Below are 12,175 nucleotides of genomic sequence, written 5' to 3'. Positions count from 1 at the left end.
GTTCATGCTGTCCTCCTGCCTAAGCCTCCCGAGTAGTAGGGACTACAGGTGCCCACCACCATGCCTGGCTAATTTTGCTTTTTTTTGTATTTTTAGTAGAGATGAGGTTTCACCGTGTTAGCCAGGATGGTCTCGATCTCCTGACGTCGTTATCCACCTGCCTCGGCCTCTCAAAATGCTGGGATTACAGGTGTGAGCCACCACGCCTGGCCGATGCTTGTAATTTCTTAAAACGTATTCTATTATTTCAGAACCATTAGGCCTTCCCTACCCCACTGTTGACTACTGTAATGCAGAGACCCTTTGCATATCACTTTTTTATTTTTTGAGAACATAGTCTTGCTCTGTCACCCAGGCTGGAGTGCAATGGTGCGGTCTTGGCTCACTGCAGACTGTCTCCCAGGTTCCAATGATTCTCCTGCCTCAGCCTTCTGAGTAGCTGGAAATACAGGTGTGTGCCACCACACCTGGCTAATTTTTCTATTTTTAGTAGAGATGGGGTTTCACCATGTTGGCCAGGCTGGTCTCAAACTGCTGACCTCGTGATCTGCCTGCCTCGGTCTCCCAAGATGCTGGGATTACAGGTGTGAGCCACCGTGCCTGGCCCTCCATAACACTTTTATAATGGATGAAAAACATTCCAGGCATGTGTATCCAAGACCATTCTTGCCAAGGGGCCTGTAGGAGTAGACTGTAGGAAAGTTGTATAAAGAGATGAGAGTAGTCCCATTTACAGTTCAGATTGAATATCTGTGTGCCAGTTATTTTTCTAAACATTGGGGATATGAATATGAATTACCTTATTTTTGTGTTCCTAAAATTTTTTTGTCTTCTATGGAGAGAAACAGTTGAAAGTAAGTGTTAGCAATAGGTTTGTATTCAGAGGAAGGAAATAATAGGAAAGAAGTAGGGAGAAAAAGCATTGCTTTCATAAGCAGTAATGGTGTCCTAAAATCTGCCCTTATTCAGTCTCTGTACTGTTTCTAAATTATCCCTCCCTTCTTCAGGTTTTGCCCTCACCTGTTTCTAGACAATCTGTTCTGGGTCAGCTGTGATGAACTCACTGTAGGGTTAATAAGATAGGCACATGGGTTGGATTTCTTTATTTTTGTATTGATGAGAGATTGTATACATTGTATAGCCAACCATCTAAATAAGTTTACATGTTGTGTATTTTTTTGTTAGGGACTTATCTTCCGAAGAGGAAAGGTTTATGAAACCTAAAGTAACAATGATAGCTTGGAATCAAAATGATAGCATTGTTGTCACAGCTGTGAATGATCATGTCCTCAAAGTGTGGAATTCTTACACTGGACAACTGCTTCATAACTTAATGGTAGGTAATTTCTGGTACAGTGTAACAAATGAGATTTTTTGAAATATGATTGTAATTTTGAAGCTATAAAAATAATATACTGAACAAGTTGTTTCTTTCATGTAAACTATGAAATAATTAGAAATTTTTATAATTATAAATTATGGTCTAATACATTTTTTAAAGTATATGCTGTAACAATATGTATTTTTAAATTTTCAATTTGTAACTTGTAAACCCTCTTTAATGTTATGACTTTGTTAAATAAAGGGACATGCTGATGAAGTATTTGTTCTGGAGACACATCCCTTTGATTCCAGAATTATGTTATCTGCAGGACACGATGGCAGCATATTTATATGGGATATTACAAAAGGTACCAAGATGAAACATTATTTTAATATGGTAAGTGAAGTGAGATGTACCTTGATACATGCTTGAATTTGTTTAGAGTATTTGGGTTATAAGGCTTAGCCAGAAATTGATCTGCTTGTTTTGGCAGTTTGTTTTTACAAATCAGTATATTCAAAGCCTGCTGAATATTAGACAGCTACATGTATATACATACATACATGAAATTCTCTGTATGACTGATTTATATGAGGGAGACATTTTTAAGTTACCTGTTTAGCATTTTGTGTGCCTGTGTGTTTAAACTGGTAAAAGTATGGCAATTATAAAAACTTTTTCACTACTTGAATTTATTGAAATATTTGATAACAAATTGAAATATTTGATAACAAATAGAAATATAAAAATAGTAACAATAAAATAATAAAATGACATTATTAATATTCAGTATTAACCAAATATTACAGTACTTGATTACTGGATTTTCAGTAACCTTGGGCTGGGTGTGGTGGCTCTGAACTCCTAGCACTTTGGGAGGCTGAGACGGGAGGATCGCTTGAGCCCAGGAGTTCAAGACCAGCCTGGGCAATGTAGTGAGACACTCTCTTAAAAAAAAAATCCCAAGATGGTTGATCTAGAGACCAAACATCATTAGGTTTTCCCGGCCTTTTTTCTTTTTGCACAGGTGTATTCTTAAAAAAAATAGCATTATCTAGTCAGGTCTATAGTAACATCTTTTTAGATATATTTTGCTCCGTGGACCAGAATCCAGTTCAAGCTCATGCATTGTGTTTAAGTGGTTGTATCTTTCTAGTTTTCTTTTCTTTTTTTTTTTCTTTTTGAGATGGAGTCTCGCTTTGTTGCCCAGGCTGGAGTGCAGTGGCACAATCTCAACTCACTGCAAGCTCCTCCTCCCGGGTTCACGCCATTCTCCTGCCTCAGCCTCCCAAGTAACTGGAACTACAGGCACCCGCCACCAAACCCGGCTAATTTTTTTGTATTTTTTAGTAGAGACAGGGTTTCACCGTGTTAGCCAGGATGGTCTCCATCTCCTGATCTCATGATCCATCTGCCTTGGCCTCCCAAAGTGTTGGGATTACAGGCGTGAGTCACTGTGCCCAGCCTCTAGTTTTCTTTAATTGTCACCAGCCCCTCTCAGCCTTTTTTCTTTTTCCTCTTTCTTGGCCTTTAACTTTTGTTGAATATTAGCAAGTATTGTTACAGAGTGTCCTCAGTTTTGTCTGATATTTTTTCATGATTAGATTGTTATAGTTTTTTAAATGAAATAAAACATAAATGATATTGTGTCCTTCATGAATCATATTAGGAGGCACATGATATTTATTTGTCCCCTTACTATGGTGATAATTTTTTTTTTTTTTTTTTTTGGAGATGGAGTTTCGCTCTTGTTGCCCAGGCTGGAGTTCAATCAATGGCATGATCTGGGGTCACTGCAACCTCCGCCTCCTGGGTTCAAGTGATTCTCCTGCCTCAGCCTCCCGAGTAGCTGGGATTACAGGCACCTGACATCACATCCAGCTAATTTTTTGTATTTTTACTAGAGATGGGGTTTTACCATCTTGGCCAGGCTGGTCTCGAACTCCTGACTTCAGGTGATCACCCGCCTCGGCCTCCCAATATAATTATTAAACTGATTTTTCTAGTAGCTCTTTTGAGACTAATCTAAATATCCTGTTTCTCATTAAATTTTTACCCACAAGTATTGGATCCATTGAAGATTCTCCAATGGCATCATTCCTTCCATATTTATTGACATCTTTGCACACAGTGATATTTTTTTTTCCTCCTCCAGCTTTTAAGTTCAGGGACTACCTGCTGTGTGCAGGATGTGTAGGTTGGTTACATGGGTAAATGTGCTTGCACATAGTTTTGTAATCTTATTTCATGTAAAAACCTTTTTTTGAAATTTTTACTTTTAAAGAATTTACAGATACATTTTTGAGTATAAATTCAGCCTGTCTGAGAAGAAAGTTAACTTTTACACAATTAATTTCTATTGTTGAGTACTTAAGTGGTTTCTAAAATACGTATGACAATAACACTTTGAATAGCCTAGTACATGATTATTTCCCTAAGATAAATTCTGAAGGAATTATTGTGTAAAAGGGTTTTAACATTGTTAAGGCTTTATATGTTTGAGACATTTCGTGAATTTACTCTTCAGTTTATACTGTTATAATTCAAAGTAATTTTTTGTTTTGTTTTGTTTGAGACAGCGTCTTGCACTGTCGCCCAGGCTGGAGTACAGTGGTGTGATCTCAGCTCACTGCAAGCTCCGCCTCCTGGGTTCACGCCATTCTCCTGCCTCAGCCTCTCAAGTAGCTGGGATTACAGGTGCCTGCCACCACGCCCGGCTAATTTTGTTTTTGTATTTTTAGTAGAGATGGGGTTTCACCGTGTTAGCCAGGATGGTCTTGATCTCCTGACCTTGTGATCCGCCCACCTCGGCCTCCCAAAGTGCTGGGATTACAGGCGTGAGGCACTGCACCCGGCCTGTGTGATGTATTTTAGAGGCAGTGTAGTAGCATCCTGTTGATGCTGATGCATTCTTAGACCTTTGATTCTCAGGTTCTTAGACCTTTGATTAAATGCATTCTAAAACATTTTAAATAGTATGACCGAAGTACAAATACACAATTGGGCATCTCTCAAAGCTGCGTTTCTACGTATTCAAATTATTGGGAAAAGAACTAAGCATTCTTGGACAATTTTTCTATCGTTTTAAAATCCATGGGATACATCCATTACCTTAACTATCCTTTCAAACTCAGTAATAATGTTGCGTCCTGAATTTAACTCCTCAAAACAAAAAACTACATTAATTTAGGCTTTAAGCAGAATATAAGCGGAAAAACTCTATGCCAAAGAATGATCTGTAAAAGCATTTCACGTGGGCAACAATGATTTTATTTCCAGTTGCATAGCCAAAATTGGCCTTGTTTACTGACATTTCTTTACTGCTCAGCTGAGAGGCTCATAATTCCTAATTCTAGATAAACTAGGGTTGTCAGTTATTAATAGCAACAATATTTCATGAATACATAATAAACTTTAATGTGACATTTTTCTCCAGACACAGTTGCAGGTTGCGTTTTGTCAGGAATCATTGTATAGGACGCTTCCAATTACAAGTGAAACCCCAAGTCCCCGTTGCTCTGCTTAGATAGGTCTGCCCACTTGAGAATACTTTCATCTCAGCAAGTATTTATAGAAAAGCTTTTGGTGCTGTTAAGTCCACATGTACGATGGGAAGAGTTGCTGCCACCATCTTCAGCTTTCCAGCTTTGAGATGTTGCCACTCCCTCCCCACTGGCGTCTGCTTTAACCATGACTGAAGGTCCCAGGCCAGGGATGCAAAGTGGTGCATATATGTAGGTTGTGCTGTGGCACCGGTGGCTCCTAGAAGGACCATGTGGGTGAAACCGTGTTCTTATGTTTTAATGATCAGTTGGAGGAAAAAAATATATATACACACAAACAATTTTTTCCTTTTTATGTTAAGAGAATATAAATTAATTATGCACATCTTATTTAGAAATCCTCTGAATATCCAAGTAACTTTATTTTTTCCATGTTTGCTAATTGTCATCCTTTTCATGTGCAGCAATAGTGAAGTATCTCTATTGAAACAGTGACTTATTTGGGCATGGACGTGAGTTTGTTCTGGCAGTTACTGAGTAGATGTCTCATTTCTCTAACACTGAACGCATAACGTTTAGTTACTGGAAAGTTAAAGGTGCAGACAACAAATATGCATAGCTCTACACTGTAGAGTTAACTAAATAACTAACTTAACTATAAATTGATGATATTAAACTAATATAGTTTACAGTTTAAAAGGAAGAATAAAACAGTATAAAAGTAATCTATTTATGGTTACACTCATGATAGACTTAGAGCATCCTTTCTGAAATCTCTGTTGAGGTAGTTGTAGCTGCAGGCTTTTCCATATATATGCTTGAGACCCGGCAGCATTGCCAAATTTTGCATGGTGCTTAGTCATCTTAGTAATGAGCTGAAGTAGAGCCCACCTTAAAATCTAGAAAAGTGTTCATTTTAGTTCATGAATACCAAATTTGGTTAATCTTTAATCATCTTGTAGCTTATTATCCTTTTATTATATACTAAGACAAAAATTTATGAAATTGTTTATAAGAAGTAAAAGAAGCCTTCACTTTGGATTGGGTTGTTAGCCTTCATTTGAGCACTTGGAGAACTAATGCTTAGAAGAACTTTGAAGACTTTTTTCTAGGCTAGTTGTATCTAAAATGAATTTTATTTTTTGGGAATAGTGATTGATGTATATGCTCAATGAAACATTTGTTTTTATTTTTATTTTACAGAGTCTCACTCTGTCACCCAGGCTGGAGTGCAGTGGAGTATAGTGGCGCAATCTTGGCTCACTGCAACCCCTGCCTCCCGGGTTCAAACTATTCTCGTGTCTCAGCTTCCCGAGTAGCTGGGACTACAGATGCACACTGCCACGCCTGGCTAATTTTTTGTATTTTTAGTAGAGACAGGGTTTCACCGTGTTGCCCAGGGTAGTCTTGATCTCCTGTGCTCAGGCAGTCCACCTGCTTCCACCTCATAAAGTGCTAGGATTACAGGTATGAGCCACCATACCCGGCTGAAACATCTGATTTTTTGTTTTTTTTTTTTTTAGAAGGGATATATTGTCACAGGTTATCCACATTAAAAAAGTTTACATAGCAAATCACTTACATAGAATTGGTACTAACTTTTTTCCTTTTGTGTTTCCTAGATTGAAGGACAAGGACATGGAGCTGTGTTTGACTGTAAGTTTTCACAGGATGGACAGCATTTTGCCTGTACAGATTCTCATGGGCACCTTCTGATATTTGGTTTTGGATGCAGCAAACCATATGAAAAGGTCATTTTTAATACTTTGTTGTAGCATGCAAGTAATAGTTATGAGCTGTGTTTTGGAAATACGTAGTTATGAGCTATGTTTTGGAAACAGTTTAGCTGAGTGATTTGATTTCCTTGTTTTTCTAGTTTTAATTAACTGTTTAATATTTGTTTCCTTTAATATGCATGAACCTTAAAATGTCATCCTGTGAACTTCATTTTTCTAGATTCCTGATCAGATGTTCTTCCATACTGACTATCGACCACTTATTAGAGATTCTAATAATTATGTCTTAGATGAGCAAACTCAGCAGGCTCCTCATCTTATGCCTCCACCATTCTTGGTAGATGTAGATGGAAATCCTCATCCAACCAAGTATCAGAGATTAGTACCAGGCCGAGAAAATTCTGCAGATGAACATTTGATTCCACAGCTGGGCTATGTGGCAACAAGTAAGTGCAGTCTTTTTTTTTTTTTTTAAAGGTGTACTCAAATATTTTAAAGTATAATATAAATAATTTCCTTACCTCTAGATCCCCCAGTTATTAATATTTTGCAATATTTGTTTTATTATTATTTTTTCTGTGTATTGTTTTGAACCATTTAACTTCTGGGCCTCATGTACCATTTACCTCTAAATAAGAATGACATTCTCTTACATAACTATAGACACTTATGACGATTAGGATGTTTTACACTCAAATAATACTATTATCAAATCTATATAGTGTGTAACCAAAAGTTTCCAGTTATTCTAATAATGTTTACTTGTAGCTTTTAAAATTCTCCCAATTTTTATTTGAGACCACATATGAAATACGAAAGTTAGTTGTCATAGTTCCTTAATTTCCTTTAATCTGGAGCAGGTTGTCAGTTTTTGACTTTCATGATGTTGATGTATTTGAAGATTATAGGTCAGGAATTTTGTAGAAGGCCTCAATCTGGGTTTGTCTACTACTTGATTAGGTTCCGGTTATGCATTTTTGACAGAATACAACATAAATGATGTTCTAGTCTTAATAGAGCATTCTTTCAGGATGCTTATGATTGTGGTTTGTCTAATTACTGGTAATGCTGTTTTTGAACACTTAATGTGTTTGCCAAGTTTCTTCACTATAAACTTAGTATTTTTCTCTTTGTAATTAATAGTAATTTGTGGGGAGATATGTCAATAACCTGTTCATTGTCGAAGTTTACTCTCAAGTTTTAGGACCCATTGATGAGTTTTGCCTGAATCAGTTGTTACTGTGAATACTGCAAAGTGGTTATTTTCTAACTTCATCATTGTTCCGTCATTGCATCATATGTATCATTGCTCCCTCATTGCGTCATATGTATCATTGCATATGACTGTCTATTGCTCACCCCTTTATTTATTGATGAGGCTTATTAAGTTTTAATATGGGCTTCTGGGTGTGGTTAGTGGGTTATATTACTCACATAATCCTTAGGTTTGACTCTCAGAGCCTTTTGACTCTCACTTCTTTCCTTTTCTGGATGTAGGGTGTTCCAGGTTTGTCTTGTACTTTTCTCTGTTGTAGCCATAGCCAAGTGCAAAGTTCTTTTTTGTGTTAATAGCAGGGCAGTGTTTCTCTACAGATGTCAAAGAAAAAATGTTATTTTGTTTGTTTGGATGAGGATTTACTGAAACTAAATCAGCTATATATAAAGTTAAAACCTAATGTAGATGACTATATGGTTGCTATTTCAAATGTTATTTTTATTACTTTTATTGAAGTGTACTTTATATACAAAATTCACCAATTTTAAGTGTACAATTCAAGTGTGTGTGTGTTTATTTTTTGAGACAGGGTCTTACTCGTTTGCCCAGGCTGGAGTGCAGTGGTGCGATCTTGACTGACTGCAGCCTCTGGCCTCCCAGGGTCAAGTGATCCTCCTACCTCAGCCTCCTGAGTAGCTGGAACTGTAGGCGTGTGCCAACACACCTGGCTAATTTTTGTATTTTTAGTAGAGATGGGGTTTTGCCATGTTGCCCAGGCTGTCAAGTGTTTTGACAGATGTTAAATAATCAAGTAACTACCACCACAATCAAGATATAAAACATTTATACTGCCCACAAAAGTCCCCAGGATCTGTTTGGAGTCAGTCCTCTCCTTTCTCCCAGTCCTTTGTAATCAGTGTTACATTTTCTGTCACTTTAATTTTGTCCTTTAAGAGGGTTTTATATACAAAGTGTAATCTTTTTTTTTTTTTTTTTTTGAGATGGAGTCTTGCTCCGTCGGCAGGCTGGAGTGCAGTGGCATGATCTTGGCTCACTGCAACCTCCACCTCCCGGGTTCAAGTGGTTTTCCTGCCTCAGCCTCCTAAGTAACTGGGACTACGGGCGTGTGCCACCACACCCAACTAATTTTTGTATTTTTAGGAGAGATGGGGTTTCACCGTGTTGGCCAGGATGGTCTCGATCTCTTGACCTCATGATCCGCCTGCCTTGGCCTCGCAAAATGGTGGGATTACAGGCGTGAGCCTCTGCGCTTGGCCACAAAGTGTAATCTTTTGTGTCTGGCTTCTTTGACTTAGTGTGGTGCTTTTGAGATTAATTAGTGTTGTTGCATGTATCAGTAGTTTGTTCCTGTTTATTCATTGGGGCTGATAATGCCCCATGGAATAGATAGGTATATTATCATTTGTTTTTGCATTCACTGACGGTTAAAGGCTTGTTTCCAGTTTGGGGCTATCATCTTGATTGAAATATCCAACTGTCACGTGGAATTTGTCATTTCTTTCTTCAGTTTACTCAGTTTTTACTTTATTTTAAAGCTCATTCATTAGGTGCATACACATTTTGAATTGCTTGTCTTCTGGATGAAATAATTCTTTTCTCATGAAATGTGTCTCTGTATCTCTAAAAATATTTTTTGAAGAGTCTTGTTTCATATTAATATAGCCAATTCAGCTTGTTTTGGGTTAGGATTGTCATGGTATATCTTCATCAATTCTTCCAGCTGATCTGTGTCTTTATATATCGAATCTGATAACTTGTCTTTTAATTGGGATTTAAGTATTAAGTACTCTATTAAGTGTAGAGTATTTACACTTAAATGTTCATATGGTATGGGTGCGAACATAGAGTATTCCTATTTGTTTCCTCTATATTCTTTTCGTTCTTTGTGCCTTTTTCCTTTTTCTTTTTTTTTCTTCTTTGGGATTGATGATTTTTTTGTGTGTGTTCCATATGACCTCCACTAATGTCTTATTAGCAATACCTGTTTATTTGTATGTAATGGTTGCTTTAGGGCAGAAATTGTCAATATGTGGTTTGCAGACCCATAGGTGTATCTGCAACCTTTCATGGAGTCTGCAGGGTCACAGCCATCTTCATAACAATACTGAGGTATTTATTTTTTTACAGTGTTGACATTTGTACTATGGATCACGGGTGGGTAGAAATAAACTTCTGGCACTGTAGCACAAATCTTGATTGTGGCACCAAAATAGTAGGAGTTACTATTCTTTACTGCTCTGCACTTGAATACATGTCTTTTTACTATTCTAGGTGTTAAAACTGGAAGTGTACATAAAGCACTTCTGCTGTGTATTCTGGCTCCTGGGAACTTGAACTATTTTCTGCCTTGTGAGAGCTCTGCAAATTTTTGTGCAACTGCTTTTTTATATTTTCCCCTCAATAGTGGAGTTCTGCCCCATGCGCACACATATCAGTATTTAATTAAAAAATTTTTTTTTGAGACAGTCTTGCTCTGTTGCCCAGGCTGGAGTTCCTTGGTGTGATCTCGGCTTATTGCAACCTTCGCCTCTGGGGTTCAAGCAGTTTCCCTGCCTCAGCTTCCCAAGTAGCTGGGAGTACAGGTGTGCACCACCACACCAGGCTAATTTTTGTATTTTTAGTAGAGATGAAGTTTCCCCATGCTGGCCAGTCTGGTCTCGAACTCCTAACCTCAGGTGATCCTCCCACCTCAGCCTCTCAAAGTGCAGGGTTTACAGACAGGCGTGAGCCACCATGCCCGGCCACGTATCAGTATTTAGTTAAATAATTGATGGGACCTCATTATGGATCTCTGGAGCTTTGTGTGCAATTCACTCTCCTCTGATATTCAGTCCTGCGTATTTTAACATTCCTCTTCCAGCAAACTCTCACCTCTGTCTCCTCAACTCAGTTAGATCTGTGGATGCTGTTTGGGTTCTGTCTTTTGTTCTGTAACCTGGGGACTACCTCCAGACAGTAATCTGGAGCAATCAAAGGGTTTGTCTCCATTGTTCTCCTTCTCTCAGGGATCACAGTCTTGTGCTGCCTGTTGTCCAGTGTCTGAAAGCTTTTGTTTTACATATATTTTTTCCAGTATTGTAGTTGTTTATGGCAGAAGGACACTTCCTGTAGCAGTTAAGTTTTCATGGGTAGAACCCTCCTTCAATATTTCAGTATCGCTTGTATTATTCCATAGAGACAGTTAACATTCTGATATTTGAGAAGTTAACAGTTAAGTGTTCTGTGCTATGAAAGAAAAGTTAGGCTGAGTGCAGTGGCTCACGCCTGTAATCTTAGCACTTTGGGAGGCTGAGGCAGGCGGATTGCTTGAGCTCAGGAGTTCAAGACCAGCCTGGGCAATATAGCAAGACCTTGTCTCTACCAAAAAAAAAAAAAAAAAAAAAAAGAAAAGTTATATAGACTTAGGTTATTTCGGCTTATGACGATTAGAAATCTTCTTTGCCGTTTTTCCTTTGGTATCATGTTGTAATCTTAGGAATTTTGTGTTCTAAGCAATTCTAATTAAAATCTTCTTATCTTTTTAGATTAAGGCTCTACGTACTGCCTTTTCAACTCATTTTTTGAGACTGATAAAATTTTTAAAGAAAAAGTTAATATGAGATACAACATTTAGCTCTTTTAAGTTCTTCATTGGTTTCCATAGCAAAACAAAGACATTATCAGTGATATGCAAGGGAGTCTTACTCAGGTAGCAGGGTGGAAATGTCCTCCCTTGCCCATCCCATAATACTGTATGAGGTTTTGCAGTTTCTCTATCTGCTTCTATGGTGGCAAGTTATATCTTTGCATTCCTTTTGATTATTACCTTATTAGTCTCCTTTATTTTTTATTTTATTTATTTATTTATTTTTTTTTTGAGACACAGTTTGACTCTGTCACCCAGGCTGGAGTGCAGTGGCATGATCTTGGCTCACTGCAACCTTCGCCTCCTGGGTTCAGGCAATTCTCTAGACTCAGCCTCCCGAGTAGCTGTGATTACAGGCGTGTGCCACCAGGCCCGGCTAATTTTTTTTTGTATTTTCAGTAGAGACTGGTCTCGAACTCTTGACCTCAAGTGATCCACCTGCCTTGGCCTCCAAAAGTGCTGGGATTACAGATGTGAGTCACCACGCCCCGGCTGTAATCCCAGCACTTTGGGAGGCTGACGTGGGTGGATCACGAGGTCAGGAGATCGAGACCATCCTGGCTAACACGGTGAAACCCCGTCTCTACTAAAAAAAAAAAAAAAATACAAAAAATTAGCCGGGCATGGTGGTAGGCACCTGTAGTCCCAGCTAGTCGGGAGGCTGAGACAGGAGAATGGCCTGAACCCGGGAGGCAGAGCTTGCAGTAAGCCGAGATCACGCCACTGCACTCCAGCCTGGGCAACAAAAGT

General features: G+C 38.3%; 1 protein-coding gene across 5 annotated transcripts in view; it reads left to right on the top strand.

The window, feature by feature from the left end:
* BRWD1 (bromodomain and WD repeat domain containing 1) overlaps window positions 1-12,175 on the top strand; it is a 131,002-nt gene that overhangs the window by 44,626 nt on the left and 74,201 nt on the right. For 4 of the 5 annotated variants that reach the window (XM_054468759.2, XM_054468760.2, XM_054468761.2 and 1 more), the window contains 4 exons: window positions 1,186-1,336; window positions 1,586-1,720; window positions 6,450-6,578; window positions 6,784-7,009. In XM_054468759.2, the coding sequence (XP_054324734.2) occupies window positions 1,186-1,336; window positions 1,586-1,720; window positions 6,450-6,578; window positions 6,784-7,009 (641 nt within the window). Of the gene's footprint in view, window positions 1-96; window positions 191-1,185; window positions 1,337-1,585; window positions 1,721-6,449; window positions 6,579-6,783; window positions 7,010-12,175 lie in introns of all 5 variants that reach the window. The other variant, XM_063659884.1, reaches the window with a different exon arrangement.

Source organism: Pongo pygmaeus, chromosome 22, assembly GCF_028885625.2.
Source record: "Pongo pygmaeus isolate AG05252 chromosome 22, NHGRI_mPonPyg2-v2.0_pri, whole genome shotgun sequence".
In the NCBI taxonomy this organism is placed as follows: domain Eukaryota; kingdom Metazoa; phylum Chordata; class Mammalia; order Primates; family Hominidae; genus Pongo; species Pongo pygmaeus.
Note: the sequence above shows the minus strand (reverse complement) of the source record. Positions and strands in the feature narration are given on the sequence as shown.